Here is a 20,719-nt window from a genome sequence, read left to right as displayed (position 1 = left end):
TATTCCTTGGTGTTTTCATTTTGGGATCTCTTTCAAGGGGTGATCAGTGGATTCTTTCTATGGCTAGTTTATCCACTGGTTCTAGGACCTCAGGGCAGTTTTCTTCGATGATTTCCTGAAAGATGCTGTCCAGACTCTTTTTTATTTCATGATTTTCAGGTAGACCAATAATTTTTAAATTGTCTCTTCTGGATCTATTTTCCAGGTCAGTTGTTTTACCAAGAAGGTATTTTATGTTTGCATCTATTTTTTCATTCTTTTGTTTCTGTTTGATTGATTCTTGCTCCCTCATAGAGTCATTAGCTTCCATTTGTCCAACTCTAATTTTTAATAAATTGTTTTCTTCTATTAGATTTTGTATTTCCTTTTCCATTTGGCCCATTTGATATGTTAAGGATTTCTTCTCCTCAGTGAGTTTTTCTGTCTCCTTTTCTGTTTGGCCAATTCTGCTTTTTAAGGAGTTATTTTCTTCAGTTAATTTTTGTCTTTCCTTTTCCAAGCTATTGACTCTTTGTTTCATCCCTCTCATTTCTTTTCCCAATTTTTCTTCTACCTCTTTTATTTGACTTTTAAAATCCTTCTTGAGCTCTTCCAAGAAGGCTTTTTGGGCTTGAGGCCAGTTCATATTACCTTTTGAGGTTCCAGATGTGGGTTTGTTGACAATGTTGTCCTCTTTCGAATTTCTGCCTTGATCTTCACTGTTCCCATAATAACAATCTATGGTATGTTTCTTTTTGTTCATGGTGTTTGCTCATTTCCTGGCCTTTAAAAAGATTGAGCTCTCCTGATGGGGAGCAGGGGGCACTGACCCAAGCTTTGGGAGTCTGGGGTCTGATCACTGACTTTATGTGCTGGAGCCTACAATGCTGGCAGTTGGAGGCTGTAGGGTTCTGGCAACTTACTCAGTGTTGTGCTGGAATCAGCAACACTGGAACTCTAGGGGTAAGATCTGGCCCCTGGAGGTTGCTTGCTTACCTGGGCCTTTCCTTTCACTTTCTTTGGCTTCTTTCAGGTGGATGTTTTGCTGCTGTGGGATGTTTCTCTACCTGAGGCTTTCCCCCTTGGAACTGTGCTTCCCAGAGTTTTGATGAGGCACTAGGAGACTTGGCTGCCATAGAATGCTCTGGCACATGGTGGTTTTCCCAGTCAGTTTCCACTGGTTCCACTGCCAATACTGAGGCACTCAGGGATCCTGGTGTTACTGCTTGCCTGCTCCTCCCTCTGGGGTTCAGGGTCTCCCCCTGGTATGCTGAGGTGGGTCTTTCCACTAGGTTGCTGGGACATCTCCCATTCTGTACTGCTTCCCCTAACCCAGGGCAAGAGGGGCCTTTCCTGTTAATCCCTCAAGCTTCCTGGGCTACCAGACTGCTGCACCCTGCTTTCTGCTGGTTCAACTGTTCCAGAGTTTTTCCTCTGGCAATATTTCCTGGGCTTTCAAAGGTTAATAAGTGACAGTGAAAGTGACTTACTTCTTACTTCACCATCTTGGCTCCTGGAAGTGGAACCTTAACATTCATTTTTAAAACTTTGAGTTCCAAATTCCCTCCCTTCCTCCCTCCCTACCCACCCTTATTGATAAGGCAAGTAATTTGATATAGGTTACACATGTATAGTCATATAAAACACTTCCATAATAGTCATGTTGTGAAAGACTAACTATAATTCCCTACACCCTATCCTGCTCCCCCTTTTATTCTATTTTTTCCTTTGACTCTGTCCCTCCTCAAAAGTGTTTGCTTCTGATTACCCACTTCCCCAATCTGCCATCCCTTTTATCACCCCCCCTTCTCCCCTATTTTCCTGTAAAGTAAGATAGATTTCCATACCCAATTGAGTGTATATGTTATTCCCTCCTTAAGCCAAATCTGATGAGAGCAAGATTCATTCATTCCCTCTCACCTCCCTCCTTCTGTAAAAGCTTCATTTTGACTCTTTTATGAGAGATAATTTACCCCATTCTATCTCTTCCTTTCTCCTCCTCTCAGTACGATTATCTCTCACCTCTTATTTTAATTTTTTATGTATCATCCCTCCATATTCAACTCACCCTGTGCCCTCTGTCTACATATATATGTGTATGTGTGTATGTGTTTATATGCATGTATACATAGACACATATATGCATATATACACACATATACACACACATATACGTATAGACACAACACATACATATATACATACATACATACATACACATATATATATATATACACACACATATGTACACATATACATATATCCCCTCCAAATACCCTAATACTGAGAAAGGTCTCATGGGTAACAAATATCATCTTTCCATGTAGGAATGTAAACAGTTCAAATTTAACAAGTCTCTTATGATTTCCTTTTCCTGTTTACCTTTTCATGCATCTCTTGAGTCTTGTATTTGAAAGTCAAATTTTCTATTTAGCTCTTGTCTTTTCATCAAGAATGCTTGAAAGTCCTCTAATTTGTTGAATGTCCACTTTTCCCCTGAAAGATTATGCTCAGTTTTGCTGGGTAAGTGATTCTTGGTTTTAATCCTAGCTCCTTTGACCTCTGGAATATCATATTCCAAGCCCTCTGATCCCTTAATGTAGAAGATGCTAAATCTTGTGTTATCCTGATTGTATTTCCACATACTTGAATTGTTTCTTTCTGGCTGCTTGCAATATTTTCTCTTTGATCTGGGAACTCTGGAATTTTGCTATAATATTACTAGGAGTTTTCATTTTGGGATCTCTTTCAGGACGTGACCAGTGGATTCTTTCAAAATCAGGGCAGTTTTCCTTGATAATTTCTTGAAAGATGATGTCTAGGCTCTTTTTTGATCACAGCTTTCAGGTGGTCCAATAATTTTTAAACTATCTCTCCTGGATCCATTTTCCATGTCAGTTGTTTTTCCAATGAAAAACTTTGTCTTCTATTTTTTCATTCTTTTGGTTTTGTTTTATAACTTCTTGATTTCTCAAAGAGTCATTAGCTTCCATTTGTTCAATTCTAATTTTTAAGGAAGTATTTTCTTAAGTGAACTTTTGGCCCTTCTTTTCAATTTGGCCAGTTCTGCTTTTTAAGGCATTCTTCTCCTCATTGGTTTTTTGGACCTCTTTTGCCATTTGGGATAGTCTATTTTTTAAGGTGTTATTTTCTTCAGTATTGTTTTGGGTCTCCTCTAGCAAGCTGTTGACTCATTTTTCATTATTTTCTTGCATCACTCTCATTTCTCTTCCCAGTTTTTCCTCTACTTCTCTTACTTGCTTTTCAAGATCCTTTCTGAGCTCTTCCATGACCTGAGATCAATTCATATTTTTCTTGGAGGCTTTGGATGTAGGAGCTTTGACTTTGTAGTCTTTTTCTGCTTGTGTGTTTTGATTTTCTTTGTCACCAAAGTAAGATTGTATAGTCTGAGTTTTTTTTTATGCTGTTTGCTCATATTCCCAGCCAGTTACTTGACTTTTAAACTCTTTGTTAAGGTAGGGCTCTGCTTCCACTGCAGAGGGTGTACTGTCTAAATCTTTGGGGGCTTTGTGCAGCTGTTTTCAGAGGTACTTCTAGGGACCTGTAAATTTTTCATGCTTCCAAGATAGTATGATCAAGGGCGAGGTGTTTACTCCTTTCCTGGCCTGGGCTCTGGTCTATGAGTGACCACAAGCCCTCTTTTCTGCCTTGGAAGTGTGAGGAGGATTCCCTCTCTACCATCACTACAAGCTCCACCACTCCAATGCTCCTCCTTACCCAGGACTGCCACCCAGGACTGTGACCCAGATCCAAGCACAGCAAAGCAAGAGAATCTTGCCTCAGCTCCAGTAAAGAGATCTTGGCAATTCACCTCTGATCAACCACTTGATCCTCCCATGGTCTGTGGGCCCAGAGCTCAGAAGCAGCTGCTGCCACTGTGGCACCCTGGGGCTGCGCTAGGGTCAGGGCTAGATCTCGCTCATCTCACCCAGGTCTGACAGACCTTTCCCACTGACCTAATAAGTTGTCTTTGGTGATTGTGGGTTGAGAAGTCTGGAAACTGCCACAGCTCCTCTTGATTCAGTCCCCTGAGGCCTACTCCAGGTTCACTGAAGCCTGGTCTTTGTCTCCATGGCCCACATTGAACTGTGCTCCTCTCCTACCCTGGTGCAACAGACCTTTCCTGTCAATCTTTCAGGTTGACTTGGGCTGGAAATTTGTTTTACTCTGTATTTTTATGGGTTCTGCTGCTCTAGAATTTGTTAGGAGTCATTTTTTATAAGTATTTGGAGGGGGTTGGGGGAGAGCTCAAGCAAGTCACTGCTTTTACTCCACCATCTTGGCTCTGCCCCTAATTTATTAATTATTAAGAAAATATCAAAAAGCCCAGCTGGATCATTTTAGAGATCAGGCAAAAGTCAAATACAAGAGTGAGAGGTGACCTAAAAGAAGTGAATATAGCCAGTCCCAGGAATCTTAAACTTGATACACACACACACACACACACACACACACATTTCCTCTAGATACTTCTCTTTGTAGATGATATTGGTGTAGTTATTAAGACTCCTCATTTAGATTATGCAAAAGATTGGTATAACAACCTAACCAGTAAAAAAAAATCAAAAGGATAAAAAGTGGCTATTTTATAGCCTATGATAAGAAATTACAGGGTTATTCTATTAAGTTAATTCTCTGGTGCATACTCCTATAGCACTACAGCTAGATGATGAGTTGGACCCAGAATTGAACAGGAGAAAGAGAAAGTATTCTATTGCATTTGGAAGCTTGTGCAGCACTTTCAATGATGCCAAGCACTTCCCTAGCATCAAGACTCAAGTCTTTAATACAAAGTTTCTTTTATAAAAGCCGTGTGGTATTGAATTTCTTAACACTACAGTCTCTAAAAGAATCAAAACTGACAGAGGTTGGCCAAAGTGGGCTGAAGCACATTGACAACAATGATCCACGTGCAAGAAGTGGAATATAAAATACAAAAGGTCCAGAGGAATGCTTTTAGAATATTGCACAAATTCCCTATGGGAGATCTATGGGAGAGTATGGACAAGAATTAGAAAGGATGAAAAGGTCTGGATGGGTTGTGGTCTGCACCAATGGAGGTAGAGAATACACTCATCCATGAGATCATAGATATGCTGAAGTATTGTGACCAACGCTGAAATTGTTCTGAGAAAACAATTTAATACTTTGGTGTTTCCACAGAGAAAATCTTCCTTCTTATTGTGTTTCCTCAAGCACCGTGTCATTTTTACACTTTGTTTGAATATCTGTTTCTTCTGCTTGACTTTCCTTTTCTTCAGAACCTGAAGCCTCGGGTTTCTTCGTATATTCCAGGACCTCAACAGTCGCATAGAGCACCATTGACAGAGTCAGTACTGAAAGTACTATGTATAGCTTGACGTAGACACACAAAAATGTGCTATATCCAAAAGCAAAGACATATCCAAGGGACTCCCAAAGGCGATAATTGGCAAAAGCAGCCTCTTTGTTCTTCACAAATAAAACTCCATAGAGTGCTGCAAGGAAAAAAGGAAGAAATGATAAATTTGTTCTGAAACCATGCTTTTTTTTATTTCTGAGACTAAGAACCCATACATGTTCCCCAAATATTCCCATCAAAACGTGCTTTTTTAAAAAAAAGTAAATCTCCCATTTTGGTACTAGAGCTAAAACAAATTACTGTTATATGTTCAAGTTATTTTTTCTATGTTTCTCTAGAAGTGAAAAATAATAGCTTGCTGTTATGGACTCATAATTATCTGGACCAAATATAATATTCCAAAAGCAAGGACAAGCAAACGAAGTGATAATAACAATTAGCAGCATCCATCCAGCATTCACAGAAGTAAATTCAAGAATCACCTACATGTGTTCTAATACCATGTTTAAGAACTCTGAATTTCCTTTATCTAATCATAATCTTTACCTTTGCATCTTTCCCTATGCTTTATGACCCAGCATCCTTTGTGCCTTTCTGCCCTTCAGAAAAAAAAGTCATATTCTAAAATAATGTCTCATCTCCCTGAGAAGATTGCTAACTGTGCTAGTTGCTAATTTAGGATAAAGGGAGTAAGTATATTTTCCTTACTTGTGGGAAACCATGAAAGTCTTCTATGGGAGAGTAAGGGGTACTTATTAAAGCTTGGGAGTCCCATTACTTTGCCAAAAAGAGTCTTTATTTTGAAAGCAAAAAGTAATCTACCATTTAACCCAGACAGAAACAGGTGGTTGCCACTATAGACAAGAACAAGTAGAACTGGGAAACCAGTTCCATGAAAAAGGAAGCACTAAGAATATGACTTATTTTTTCTATGTGGCCTGAGACCACCAAATTAGACTGATGAGACCTCTATAACTCTCTTAAGCTCTCCTCTTTGTTATTGTGATTGCTGCTCCATCCTTATACCATGACTTACTCTAGGAAAACTTTTTAAAAAACACCAAAAAGTTCCTATATTATTTTTAAGGGGTAGGACAAGGGATAAGAGGAAAAACAATCTGTGTTCCCTCCGCAAGGTTACAGTGATTTGAGGGGAAACAGGTATAGAAAAGAAGAGACTGACAGTTAGAAGCCACAAAGAAGCACCAGGTTCTCTTGTGAAACTCATTTTAAGTTTCAACTCTGATGAAAATGACCAAGAGGTAGGTAACATTTATAAAGTGCTTATCTTATTGGATTCCTTTCCATCCTCACAACAACCCTGTAAAGTAGGTGCTATTATTATCCCCACTATCCCAGCCCCAAAACATCTTCCTTGCCTCATGAGGTATTACTCCTTCTACCACACTACAGGATAGAAGGAAATCATATTCCATCTCTGTGCTGCTATTCTGGCCATCCCCCATGCCTGGAATGCCATCCCACCTCCCATACTCCTCATAGAGTCACTTATATGCCTTTAAGGTTTGCAAAGTGCTTATCTTATATGTGATTTCATTTGATTTTCACACCAATCCTGTAAAGGAGGTGCTATTATCGCCATTTTAGAGAGGAGGAAACGAAAATTGAGAAAGTTTAAGTGACTTGTCCAGGGTCACATAGCTTGTAAGTATCTGAGGGAGGATTTGAACTCAGGTCTCCCTGATTCAAAGCAACACTCTATTCACTGTATCACATAGCTATCTTTATTCTGGACTTGAAGGGGATGAAGAGGAAGTCCTTATCTTATCAAATATCGATTGGCTTCTGTTTGAATGAATATATGGCATCTAAACACTGACATACAGTAAATGAACTTTTATCCTTTTGCTTTCATCAATATTTCTGAAATAGTGGAAATGAGCCCTCTCTTCCACAACTCTCAGACACACCTTCCTGAACAGAAGGTTGTTTTTCCTCTCCTTGACTTAGGGCACCTTCCAACAGACTACTTAGCGGCTGTGAATTTGGCAGCTGTGCAATCTCATGTCTTAAATGCCAAAATCTTTTGAGAATTATCTAAAAAATAATCAAATAGTGCAAAGTACATGGATTAGTATATTCCTGGGAATATTTTAAAACCCTCTCATTTCTTTTTTTTTTTACAGAAGTCTTTAAAATTCAGTCCAAAAACAAGCAAAGAGAGGGAAATTTTAATTGAATTGAGAGGCTATTTTTTAAAAATATTGCATTGGTTATATTTTTTAATGCCACTTCCCTCTTCATAGTTTATAGAAGTTCAAACCAAATACAATAATTATTTGATTTGCTACCCAACCTAATGATGTGGAAAACTTGATTTTTAATTTAAGATGTTACTATTTTTAAGTCCAATGATTGGTCTCCTTCAGTGATTTCAATTAAACCAAAATTTAAATTATGTGAACAAGTCATGCAATTAAGACAAGGCACTTCCTTGACTTTCTTGTGCTGGGCACCAAAGCACAGATTCTATAATGTGAAGAGATGGGGTTATGGGTATAGAGACCTGAAAGGTAGTCTAGGCTTTGCCATGCGCAGCTACTGAAATCAGCCATATCAGTCAGTCAATAATACGTAGCAATAAGCTCTTACTATATATGCCAGGCCTTACACTAAGTGCAACATATTTAATCTCTGTGAAAATTCAATTTCCTTATGTGTAAGATGGCTGTTAGACTTGATTTCTCAGGTTCCTTATATACCTAAAATGCTGTGATTCTTTGATTCCAGAAATTAGTATTCTATAAAAAAGGACCTCAGGAAGGGGAAGTGTCAATTACTGTGGGATATCTGAATTCAAATCCAGACAAATATTTCTGAAAGAGGAAAAAATTGGAAAGTAATAGTAAGAAAAGGGCACTCTGCTCCATGACTTGGAGATAGTATATCCCTTAAATGCCAGTCAGTTAAGAGAATGGGATATAGAGTTGATGAAATAGAATTGATTGGTGTAGCTGGTTACAAAATGGCAAAAAAAAAAAAAAAAGAGGAAGAAGACCCTTCTCCTCACTCCCACAAACTGGAAAGGCAAATCTGTTTGGCTATGGTTTTGGCCAGAGAGAATCTTCTGATAAGACAAAGGAAAGAACCCTTTATCCTCTTCCATCTGAGGCAGGAAATTGCCACTGGGTTTGTAAGAGAATGTGGAAGAGGAAAGCTATGAAGAATTATATTTACCCACTGCTAGGAAAGTATAGCTAGGAAAGTAGCTGATGTATAAGAGATTTGTGGGGCTGATAACAAGTGAAATAATCAATACTCTCCAGTAGAAATATCTTACATATAGTAGGCACTCAATTAGGTTTGTAGAATAAATAAATAGAATGTCCTCAGATGCATAAGCAGACCAGTCTTGGTTTAATAAATACCCAGAAAGAAAAAAACCTATTGTGTCAAGTTGCTGTGGAAAGGAAATTCCACTGGGTTATGTTATGGTGTCAAAAGAGACAGACAAATAGGAGAAGAAAAGGAGACTTAAAATAGCATAACTCTCCAGTCTATTTGTCTCTCTCATTTTCCTGGATGGGCAAAGAATTGAAATGTGAAATACATCAAATCCTGCCCTAAATAATGGGGACGCAGAAAATTTCATCATAAGAGAAACTTTGGACACTTGTCCTGGGAACTCAGATATTCAAGTGGATTTGTGATCTCATTTATGTGAATGTGTCCTGAAAAACACAGGTTTAATATAGTAGACAGAGAAGTCAGATTTTTGGAGCCCATCAGTCCTAATTCCCTTTAGCAGCTTATTGGGCAAAGAGACACTTTTAGAAGGCATTTTTGTATCTTAAAGGTAACACATCAATTTATGAGTGTTTCCATGGCAACGTTACCCATCTTTTATTAGCTATCAGAGTGAATAAAGAGATAGAAGTTGCCACATCACACCTCTACTGCTCCAAGGCTGAAGGAATTCCCAGAGCCCTGTGAGGAATATTAAGTGAGTGATTCCACAATTATGCTATAAGGGGAATCACCTTTCCCAATTTTTATTCATTTTACTTCTTGCCAGAGATTAATTTTTCAGTTCATAATTGAGAGGTGATATTGAAAAGACAAATCTCACATAAGTCTGAATCTGGTATATTCAATTATACATAATATATTTAGTTTCTTTAAAAAATCATGGAGATGAAGAAAAGGATTGCAAATCTGACCCAAAGACTAAAATTATGCAATGGTGACAAAAGTTATGGCAATTTCTGATGCCATATTGACACTACTCATTTCTTTTTAATGGACACAAACTTACAAATATAACATGGTACATTGGAAAGAATAAAGTGAACAAAGTTCAATTGAGATATCAAGATACTATTTAGAGCTAAGACAAAATGCAAGCTGAACTAATATTATAGCTAGAATGTTATTGATAATGATTCTTTTTAAGCATGATATTTCTGTCTTCCAAAACCAGAGGTCTCTTCTATTCAAATTAACACCAGTTAAATTTATACCAATTAGAAGCCCTCAATTAATGCTCAATTGGTCAATAAGTGTTTATCAAGTACCTGCCACATTCCAAGCATTGTGCCAAGCCTTAGGAAAAAAAAGACAAATGTGAAGCAGTTCTTGCCCTCAAGAAGCTTATGTTGTGTTGAAAGAGACTAAATTCTTGCATAAATATATACAAAATACATACACAATTAATACCAGTTATTGTGGAGGGGGTTAGGAGAATCAGGAAGTCATGTTTGAGTTGAATTTTGAAGGAAGCCATATTCTAAGAGGTAGAGGTGAAGGGTGGCACAGTGAAACAGAATGCTGGGCCTGGAGTCAAGAAGACCAAAGTTAAAAAAAAAAAGAAGACTGAAGTTCAAATCCAGCCTCACTGTGTGTCCTTGGAAAAGTCACTTAATCTCTGTTTACCTCAGTTTCCTCAATTGCAAAATGGGGATGATGATGATGATAATAGCACCTGCCTCTTAGAGTTGTTGTGAAGATCAAATGAGATAATATTTGTAAAGAGTTTGGCACAGTGCCCAGCACATAATAGGTACAATATTAATGGTAGCTATTCTTATTCTTATTATCACTATCATTCTGGGCAGGGGAAAGTGGTAGTGGCAGTCTATGCATTGGAGACCTAAGTCAAGTAGACTGATTTGGATGCTACTGCAACCATCCAGGAGAAAGGTGAAGAGGGCCTCAACAAGATCAATAACTATGTGAAAGAATGTGACAAATACCAAGAGATATTATGGAGCTAGACTCAATAAGATTTAACTATTAACTATTTATAGGTTATTATCATGTTATTAATTATTTATAATTATATTATTATTATATATTAATATGTATTACATATAATTAATTATACATTTCATTATATAATTTATTATTTATAAGTTAACTATTTCTGTAGGTGGGGTGAGAGACAGTAAGGGATCAGAGATGACTACTAGGTTGGGACACAGTGATTATCCTATGTCAAGTCAAAATGATTCTTCTCATTATAACCAAGCTTCTCTTTATAACCAAGCTTTGACCCTTGATCCCTTTGTTTTTGCAAGTCTAATGGTGAAATTAATCCTGTAACCCAGATAATTGATTCAAGGAAAAGAAAGTCAACATACTCTGGTCTCATACACTAATGTGTATGTGAGTGAATTTTTTTGGTCTAAACCAAATGTGCATTTACTTTCACTTTTATTGTTCCTGAAAAAGAAAAGAGACTTGATTTCATGGATATAGTGTAGCCATAGATGAAGAAACTCTACTCATCAATGCAAGTCAGCACATTCTCTGAAACTAAAACTGAGAGAATTGCCCTAAAGGATTAGGTGACTTGTCCAAGATCACGAGTATGTGTCTGAAAAGGACCTTTAATCAAGACCTTCCTGGCTCCTAGACCAGCACTGCATTCACTAAACCACCTTGCCCCTCTAGTCTTTGCATAATGAAAGTAAATTGAAATGAGTCGGTGAAGACTGAAGCCATATCTATCTTTCTCCACCATACATACAACACTCACATATATGCATGTATGCACGCACACATACACACACACACACACACACACACACACACACACACACAGAATCTAATGTAGACCTATGTACCTTGTGAGTATTCAATAGAAGTTAAGGCTACTCCAGGAAGTTAACAGGCCACTTTAGAAAGAGTGGAGTACAAATGGTGGCAAGAATGAAAGAGCTGAAATCAGAGATCATCCAGCCCAAATCCCTCATGTCGCAGAACAAGTGAGTTATGCAGTGGTCAAATGTCTCGCCCTGGGTCATACAGCTAGTTAGTGAAAGGGAAAGGGTCAGCCGAAGAGCCTTTTTGAACTTGTATCTAGGATTACAACACATAACATTCTCCTACCATATAATTAATTCTGAGATGCCATGAATAGATAGCATTTTCACATACTTTTTCTTCTTGCCTAAAGCAATACTTAGTTTTCCAGTATTGTGAAAACACTTGCAAGAAGTTTCACTCTTGAGCCACATTATGACATCTAGTCATATATATATTTGACCTACTGTTCTGTATAAGAAACTTCATTTAAAAGTTCAGTCCAGATTTAAGACTAAACCAAAATATTGATATCTAAGGGTATGTAATAAATTGATTGGAATCGATTGTATCTGCTCTAGTAGACACTAGTAGACACTACTCTAGAAGTCAAAGGTGCTTGTTATCAATTTGTCACTAGTTTAAGAACATTGAAGGCAGCATGTTTAATTCTTGAGAAAAGGGATAAGCTAGAGAGCAATAGATAATTCATGGATCTTTTGAGTCAGAAGGGATCAAAATAATGATTTAATCTATCATTTAGTCTAAATCTCCTCTCTATTGGACTGGGGAAATTGAAGTCCATAAAGATTAAGCACCCAGAGTCACACAGGTAGTGAGTATTCTGAAGTCAGAAGCCAGTACTTAGGCTTCTTTCTTTCTATGGAATACATTTCAGTTTTGCACCCTTTCAGGTGGAGGTAAGAAAAGTAGTAGCTTGGCTCAGATTCTTGAAATCTAGCCACCGCTCAGATTCTTATAATCTAGCCAATAGCTCACCAATGTTCAGATTCCTTAAGAGTCTGGCCAACATGGAGGACGTTCTAATGAACCTTGTCTTTGGCTGAAAAAGGGCTTGGGTCAAATTCTTTCGGGCAAGATCCACATGTGCTGATTTTGGGGTGCCAGCACCCGTAAACCCCTAAACCTCAACATTTTGGTAACCCGTACGGGGAAAACTACCTAACACCAAGTTCTTCTCCAGCCAAGACTGGAAGGTATGTAAGCCTCTCCCCGCTTCTTTCTTGCCCTACAGTTGAGGTCACTCTCCAAGCACCTAGGAAGGCTTGGAGGTGCTTTTTGGGCAGAGAGTTACAAGGCTGTGTTGCACTCGGCCTGATGCTCTCAGGCTCTTGGTCCACTGGTTCAGTTCAAAGCTGTGGACTTGGGTACACCTTCCGCAGCATAGAGGACAAGGATGAATGCCCTATCTGGAGGCCTATGCCCAATTTTGTCAATTCTCTCAGTGCTAGAGAATTGGGAAAACTGCAGGTGCTTTTTGGTTTCCTGAGGCTTACCTTCCCCCTTCCCTCTAAACCCCTGAATCCTTCTTCATGGAGGTTATAGGGAAAAGTTAGAACAGCTAAAAACGTCTTAGCAGATTCTGGAGGTTTTGTGATCGATCATTAAGGTGTTTTGAAACACCTCTGTGCAACCTGTTCACTCCCTTCCCTTGAGCCAAGAGGGTATCTGTTAACTCCTCTCATAGGAGAAGAGAGTTTCACCCTTTCCCCCTCACCTTTGATTTTGCCCTCCCCCACCTAAGGAAAGGAAGGAGGGGGTAGGGGCAGCAGCTACAGCATGGGCCCCACTGGCAATGGCCTTGGGCCCTAGGGCAACCTTTGTCTGATAGCATCACCCAGTTTTAGCACATCTTGCAGTAAAGAAGCAAGCCTCTGAACTTGGGTAAGCATGCTCTGTTAAAGTTGTTTTAACTGTTAACAATGAGATGTTGATTCTCTGTGTAAAGTAATTTGGAAATGCATTTAACAAAACTGAAGTCACCTGATTGGTAATGAGTTTGTTTCAAGTTTAAACTGGTGAACTTTTTGTATCAGTTATCTCAAACAACTTTTCATAATTTGGTTACCAGTAAAATAACTTGGCTATTACTGGTTGTTGTTTTAAAGTGCAAACTTGCCAAAAAGCTTGTTCGGGTTTTGTTTTGCTGAGAATTTTCAAGCATGTAGAAATAATCTCTAACGATTGGCTTTTTACACCAGGACAAATTTAAATTTGAGATGTAAATCCTGGAAAAGTTTTTTCCTAAGCTGTGATTAGTGAAACTTGCTGTGTAAAAGCTCATTGGATTTTATTTTGAGTTGTCTCATGGATCATAATAATCCATCAATAATCAATAATCCACCATCTGAAAGAAATGTCACAAGTTACTCAGAGAGAATGTAATACTAGTGGGAAGTCAGCATCGGGAAAAGCTGAGAGGACAATTTTAGCCTCAGCCTCACATGGGATCCTCCTGGCTCAGTTTCCCCATTATGTTCCTTTGAAAAGGAATGTTACCCAGCTGGCTATTTCTGAGTCTGGCTATGAGGTGGATTTGATACTGCATGGTTGGAAAACTGAATTATCTGAATCCAAACAGAGCTAAAGATGTTTTATCCTGTCATATCTAGGCCCTGCAGTCTTTTCTGTCAGATTTGTGCCTTCCAGACTATAGGCCATTCACCTACAGTTGGTAGCAAACAGTAGGTATCAGCCAATATCCCCCCATCATTCCCTGGATGCGGCCTGGGTTCAGTTTCAGTCAACCTCCTCTTTGGGACCCTCTCAAGGCAGGAACGGCTCTACACCCCTTGCCAGCAGGAAGTAGTTTCAGAAGCAAGACCTTTGCCCCTTACTCCAAAAGAATTTGGGTCCCATTTGTTTGAGGGGGGAATGATAGGGTTAGGATCTGGACTCCAGAAAGGAAAAACCCTGTACTTTTCCACATGGCCAAATCCCTGGCATTCGCCTGAGGCTATAATCCCATCAACTAGCCTACACCCAATCTCCCAATTCTGTTACCCTTAACCTAGCCTAGCCCTTCATTGTCTTACCTCCCTAACCCCCCCACCCCCACCCCGGCCACCCCACCCTTAATCCTAGCTAGGCTCCATTCTCCCATTACCTCAGAGTCCCCACAGACTACTTGTCCGCTCTTAGATCTCTCCCAGAGTCTTTCTGTTTATAAGGTCCATCTTTTCTCCATTAGGGTGCTCAGATTCTTAAAATCTAGCCACTGTTCAGATTCTTATAATCTAGCAAATACTTCACTAATATTCAGATTCCTTAAGAATCTGGCCAATATGGAGGATGTTCTAATAAACCTTGTCTTTGGCTGAAAAAAAAAAAGTAGTAGCTTACCACCTCTAAGGACAATGCTTAGTGGCCTAGTTTCATGGGAATTTATTTCATGTTCCTAAATGGGTTCAAATAAGAAAAAAATCCTTTTGGAGCCTCAATATGGTCAAGGAAACAATCATGTTATTTGGAGGGGTAGCAAAGGCTGTGACAGTTTGAAAAATCTCTTGTTTCATGGAAACACTTCTCCTGCTGTTGTAAACACAACCAATATCTCTCATGACAATCTTAATTTCCAAATTTTATTTAATAGTAGTACTGTATGTGAATATGTCCCATATCTAACATCTACTGTTATAGTTTCCTCCACCTTAAGAGGTCCTCAATGGTTGGTGAGGAGCTTCAATCATGTTAAGTTCACTTCCTGCTTGCTCTCTGATCTGCTTTATATCATTTGCCTTGTGGTTTGTCGTCCCTTATTTGAATATAAGTTCCTCATGAGTAGGGACTGTCTTGTTTCCTAGTTTTCGCATCTCCCATGCTTGGCATAATGCCTGCATATAGTAAACACTTAACAAGTGCTCTATCTATCATTCCATCTATCTGTCTAATTGATTCACTGTTTCACTATCCTTAGAGGCCAAAGTTGATCAGTTCTATGAAGATCTACATGTTCTAGAAATAACAACAAAAAAGATGTCACATTAATCATAGAGGATTGTAGTGTTAAAGTAGGAAATCAAAAGAAAATTGGAATAACAGGCAAGAGGATGGAGATTAATAGAGTTTTGTCAAGATAACTAGTTGGTCACAGCAAACACTCTTTTTTCAATGGAAGGTCAAATACTGAAGCTGAAGCTTAAAATACATATGAGAAGACAAGACTCATTGGAAAAGACCTTAATGTTGGCAAAGATTGAAGGTAAAATGAAAAGGTGTCGGCAGAGGATGAGACAAATAGATAGACAGACTTTGGGAGATACTGAAGGATAGAAGTACCTGGCATGGGGTCATAAAGAGTTGGACATGACTGAACGACTGAACAACAACTGCAACGGACCCTAATAACTTTAAGCTAGTTTGCTATATATCTTTTTTTTTTCAGTCAAACTGAGCAAAAGCTGTCTACACTCATAGCCTCTACTTTCTCTCCTCTCATTCACTATTAAATCCTTTGCAATGTGGCTTCTGGTTGTGTTACTCACCTGAAGCTTCTCTCTTCAAAGTTGCCATTGATTTCATAACTGCAAGATCAGAAAGTCTTTTCTTGATTCTCATGCTTCTTGACTTCCCTACTGCATTTGACCTTGTTTGTCACCCTCTCCTCCTGGATACTGTCTCCTCTCTGGGACTGCATGACTCTAATCTCTCTAGGATCTGCACCAATCTCTTTGTTCCTTCTCAGTCTCCTTTGCTGGCTCACCATAACCTCTATGCCCTTTAATAGTGGATATTCTTCAGACTCTATCCTTGGTCTTATTATCTTTTTCTATGCATATTCTCTTAGTGGCCTCATCAGTTTTCATGGATTTAATTATAATTTCCATGAAAATAACTCCCTGATCAATTTATCCAGTCTTATCTCTCCCCTGAGAGATAATCACCAACTGCCTATTGAATATTTCAAACTAGATGCCCCAGAGATACCTCAAATCCAACATGTTCAAAAGAGAACTTACCTTTTCCTCCCCCAAATCACTTCTATTTCAAATGTCCTCATTTCTATAGAAAGACCACCATTCTTCTCATCTCTCAAGTTCATATATTTGACATTATGCTTGAATTTTTGCCTTTTCTTACACTATATATCCAATCAGTTACTAAATCTTTCAGATATGACCATATCATTCTTCTCCTTAATAAACCTCAGCGGTTCCTCTAAGTTATTGTATAAACTCTGCTTGGCTTTGAAAGTCTTTCTAAAAAAAAAAAAGATCTTTCTGGCTTCATTGGATATCACTCTCCCTCCTACATTCTGTGATCCAAACAAACTGACTTTCTCTCTGTTCCTCACGCATAGCATTCCAGCTCCATTCTCCTTCTAGAATCACACTTTTACTTCTAGTCAACCACTACTCAACTGCCACTTTCCACATAAAGTCTTTCTTGATAATCCCAATTGTTAGTACCCTCTCTTTCTAAATATTTTGGTTTTTAACCACCTTGTATTTATCAGTATTTATTCTATAAATGTTTATTCTGTATATATTTAGGCATGTACTTCTTGTTTCCCACTTTGAACCTAAACTAGAATAGGGATTATTTCATTCTTTGTATTTGTATCTTGAAAGCCTAGCAGAATGCCTGGCACACAGTAGACACTTAATAAATGATCACTGAGAGTTCTGCCTCTTGGAGCCAAGATGGTGGAGTAAAAAGTAAGTCACTCTCACCCTCCCTTATTGACCTCTGAAGGCCCAGAAAATATCACTCCCGGAAAAACCCTAGAATGGCTGAACCAGCAGAAACATGGGGTACAGAATCTTATAGCCCAGCCGAAGCTTGGGGGATTAATGGGAAAGGTCCCTCTCACTCTGGGGGAGAGGGAACAGTACAGAATAGGAAGTGTCCCAGCAAGCTAGCAGAAAGCCCCACCTAAGCGTACCAGGGGAAAATCCAGAACCTCAGGGTGCTAGAGCAGGCAAGCACCAACACCAGGACCCCCAAGTGCCTCAGTACTTGGGGAGGAGAACTAGTGGACACTGGCTAGGGAAAACCATCATGTGTCATGGTGTTCATAGCAGCAAAGTCTCCAGTGCCTCAGCAAAACTCTTGGAAGCACAACTCCAAGAGGTAAAGCTCCACACTGAGAGACATCCTCCAGCAGCAAAACATCCCTGCATAAGGCTCGGTTGAACAGGAGCCAAATAAAGAAGTGCAAGGCCTCAGTGAGCAGGAGCCAAAGAAAGGCCTGGATGAGCAAACAACCTACAGGACCAGACTCCCCACTCCTACCCCTAGAGTTCCAGTGTTGCTGATTCTAACCCAACAACAGATAAGCTGCCAGAACTCTACAGCCTCCAACTGCCAGTACCTGAGGCCCTAGCACATAAAGTCAGTGACCAGGCCCCAGGCTCCCAGCACAAGAAGCTTGGGTCAGTGCCCCATGCTCTCCAGCAGGAGAACTCAATTTTTTTTTAAACAGTCAGAAAATAAGCAAACAGTGAGCAAAAAGCACAAAGACACTGAACATTGATTCTTATTGTGGGGACAGGGAAAATCAAGGCAGAAATGCAGAAGAGGACAACATTGTCAATATACCCACATCTGGAACCTCAAAAGGGAATATGAACTGGTCTCAAACCCAAAAAGCCATCTTGGGAGAGCTCAAGAAGGATTTTAAAAGTCAAATAAGAGAGTTGGAAGAAAAATTGGGAAAAGAAATGAAAGGTATGCAAGAGAGAGTCAATAGCTTGGAAAAGGAAGGACAAAGATTAACTACAGAAAACAAGTCCTTAAAAAATACAATTGGCCAACTTGAAAAAAAGGACATTGAAGAAAACAACTCCTTAAAAAACAGAATTGTCCAAATGGAAAAGGAGGCACAAAAACTCACTGAGAACTCCTTAAAAAGTAAAATAGGCCAAATTGAAAAGGAGGTACAAAATCTAATAGAAGAAAACAATTCATTAAAAATTAGAATTGGGCAAGTGGAAGCTAATGACTGAGACATCAAGAATCAGTCAAACAAAATTTTAAAAAAATGAAAAAATAGATGAAAACGTAAAATACTTCATTGGTGAAACAACTGACCTGGAAAATAGATCCAGAAGAGACAATTTAAAAATCATTGGTCTACCTGAAAACCATAATGAAAAAAAGAGCCTGGACAATATCTTTCAGGAAATCATCAAGGAAAACTGCCCTGAGGTCCTAGAACTAGAGGGTAAAATAGTCATTGAAAGAATCCACTGATCACCTCCTGAAAGAGATCCCAAATTGAAAACACCAAGGAATATAATAACCAAATTACAAAATTACCAGGTCAAAGAGAAAATACTGCAAGCAGTCAGAAAGAAACAATTTAAGTAACATGGAACCACAGTCAGGAATACACAGGACCTTGCAGCTTCTACATTACAAAATCATAGGGAGTAGAATACAATATTCTGTAAGGCAAAGAAGATTGGATTACAACCAAGGATCAAACTACTCAGCAAAATTGAGCATAATCTTTCAGGGGAGGAGATGGACATTCAATGAAATAGAGGCCTTCCAAACCTTCCTGATGAAAAGACCTCACAACTCAACAGAAAATTTGATCTTCAAATACAAAACTCAAGAGAGACATAAAAAGGTAAATGGGACAGAAAAAAACAACAGCATGTTATTTATTAGGGCAAACTGTTTATATCCCTACAAGGGAAGATTACACTTGTAACTCTTGAGACCTGTATTGTTATTACACCATTTAAAAGGATATACATAGACAGAGGGGGTGGGTATAAGTTGACTTTGATGTAATCATAAAAAATTAAATTAAGTCGGTTAAATGGAGCTAAGTAAGTAGATTAAGTGGATCTAATTAAGGGGTTGTACTAGGAGAAAAGGAAAGGAATGAAAAGGCACAAAAACCTAATACTGTAGAGGAAAAGAAGGGAGGGAGATGAGCATTGTTTGAACCTTATTCTCCTCAGATTTGGTTCAAAAATGAAATGATACAAACAGTTAGGTATAGAAACCTAACTTGCCCTATAGGAAGAAAGAGGAGAAAGGGAAAAGAAAAGGGAGGGGTGAATAGAAGGGAGGAAGGAAGTAGTAAGGGTAAAGGGGAAGAAAAGGGAGGGGGCTAATAGAAGGCAGGGTGTACTAAGGGAGGCAGGGAAAGTGAAAAAAGGAGAAAGAAAAGGATGAATGGGAGGGTGGGGAAATAGGATGGAAAGAAACATACAGATAGTCATCATAACTGTGAATGTGAATGGATTGAACTCTCCTGTAAAACAGATATGGATAGCAGAATGGATTAGAAACCATAAACTTACAATATGTTGTTTACAGGAAACACATTTGAAACAGAGGGATGCACACAGGGTAAAAGTAAAAGGCTGGAGCAGAATATATTATGCTTCAGATGAAGTAAAAAAAAAAAGAAAAAAAGCAGGGGTAGCAATCCTGATCTCAGACAAAGGAAAAGCAAAAAATAGATCTTATTAAAAGCGATAAGGAAGGAAACTACATCTTGCTAAAAGGCATCATAGACAATGAAGTAATATCATTACTAAACATATATGCACAAAGTGGTATGACATCTAAATTCTTAGAGGAGAAGTTCAGGGAGTTACTGGAAGAAACAGACAGCAAAACTATACTAGTGGGGGACCTCAATCTCCTCCTCTCTTAACTAGTTAAATCTAACCAAAAATAAACAAGAAAGAAGTTAAGGAGATGAATAGAATATTTAAAAAGTTAGATATGGTAGACCTCTGGAGAAAATTGAAAGGGGATAGAAAGGAACACACTTTTATTTTCTCAGTGGTACATAGCACTTACACAAAAATTGACCATGCATTAGGGCACTACAAACCTCATAAACCAGTGCAGAAAGGTAGAAACATTAAATGCATCCTTTTCAGATCATGATGCAATAAAAACTATATGTAATAAAGGTCCAAGGAAAGATAGACTAAAAATTAATTGGAAACTAAATGATCTAATCCTAAAAAATGAATGGGTCAAACAATAAATCATAGAAACAATCAATAATTTCATCCAAGAGAATGACAATAATCAGACAACATATCAAAACTTATAAGATTCAGTGAAAGCAGTTCTTAGGGGAAGTTTTATATCTCTAAAAGCTTACATGAATAAAATAGAGAAAGAGGAGATCAATGAATTGTGCATGCAACTAAAAAAAAACTAGAAAAGGAACAAATTAAAAATCTCCAATTAAATACCAAATTAGAAATACTGAAAAAGAAAGGAGAAATTAATAAAATTGAAATTAAGAAAACTATTGAACTAATAATTAAAATTAAGAGCTGGTTTTATGGAAAAAGCCAATAAAACAGATAAACCTTTGTTAATTTAGTT

General features: G+C 38.4%; 1 protein-coding gene across 1 annotated transcript in view; it reads right to left on the bottom strand.

Moving 5' to 3' along the window:
* Positions 1-5,178: 5,178 nt before the first annotated feature.
* The window catches only part of LOC114053224 (protein unc-93 homolog A-like), a gene marked incomplete at its 5' end in the record, with an annotated part of 32,689 nt that continues 17,148 nt past the window's right edge, over positions 5,179-20,719 (bottom strand). Inside the window, one exon of the mRNA XM_027876153.1 lies at positions 5,179-5,477. Within this exon, the coding sequence (XP_027731954.1) occupies positions 5,179-5,477 (299 nt within the window). The remainder of the gene's footprint in view (positions 5,478-20,719) is intronic.

Source organism: Vombatus ursinus, unplaced genomic scaffold (genome assembly GCF_900497805.2).
Source record: "Vombatus ursinus unplaced genomic scaffold, bare-nosed wombat genome assembly UNPS02004054.1, whole genome shotgun sequence".
NCBI lineage: Eukaryota > Metazoa > Chordata > Mammalia > Diprotodontia > Vombatidae > Vombatus > Vombatus ursinus.
This window is presented reverse-complemented; position numbering and strand designations above follow the sequence as displayed.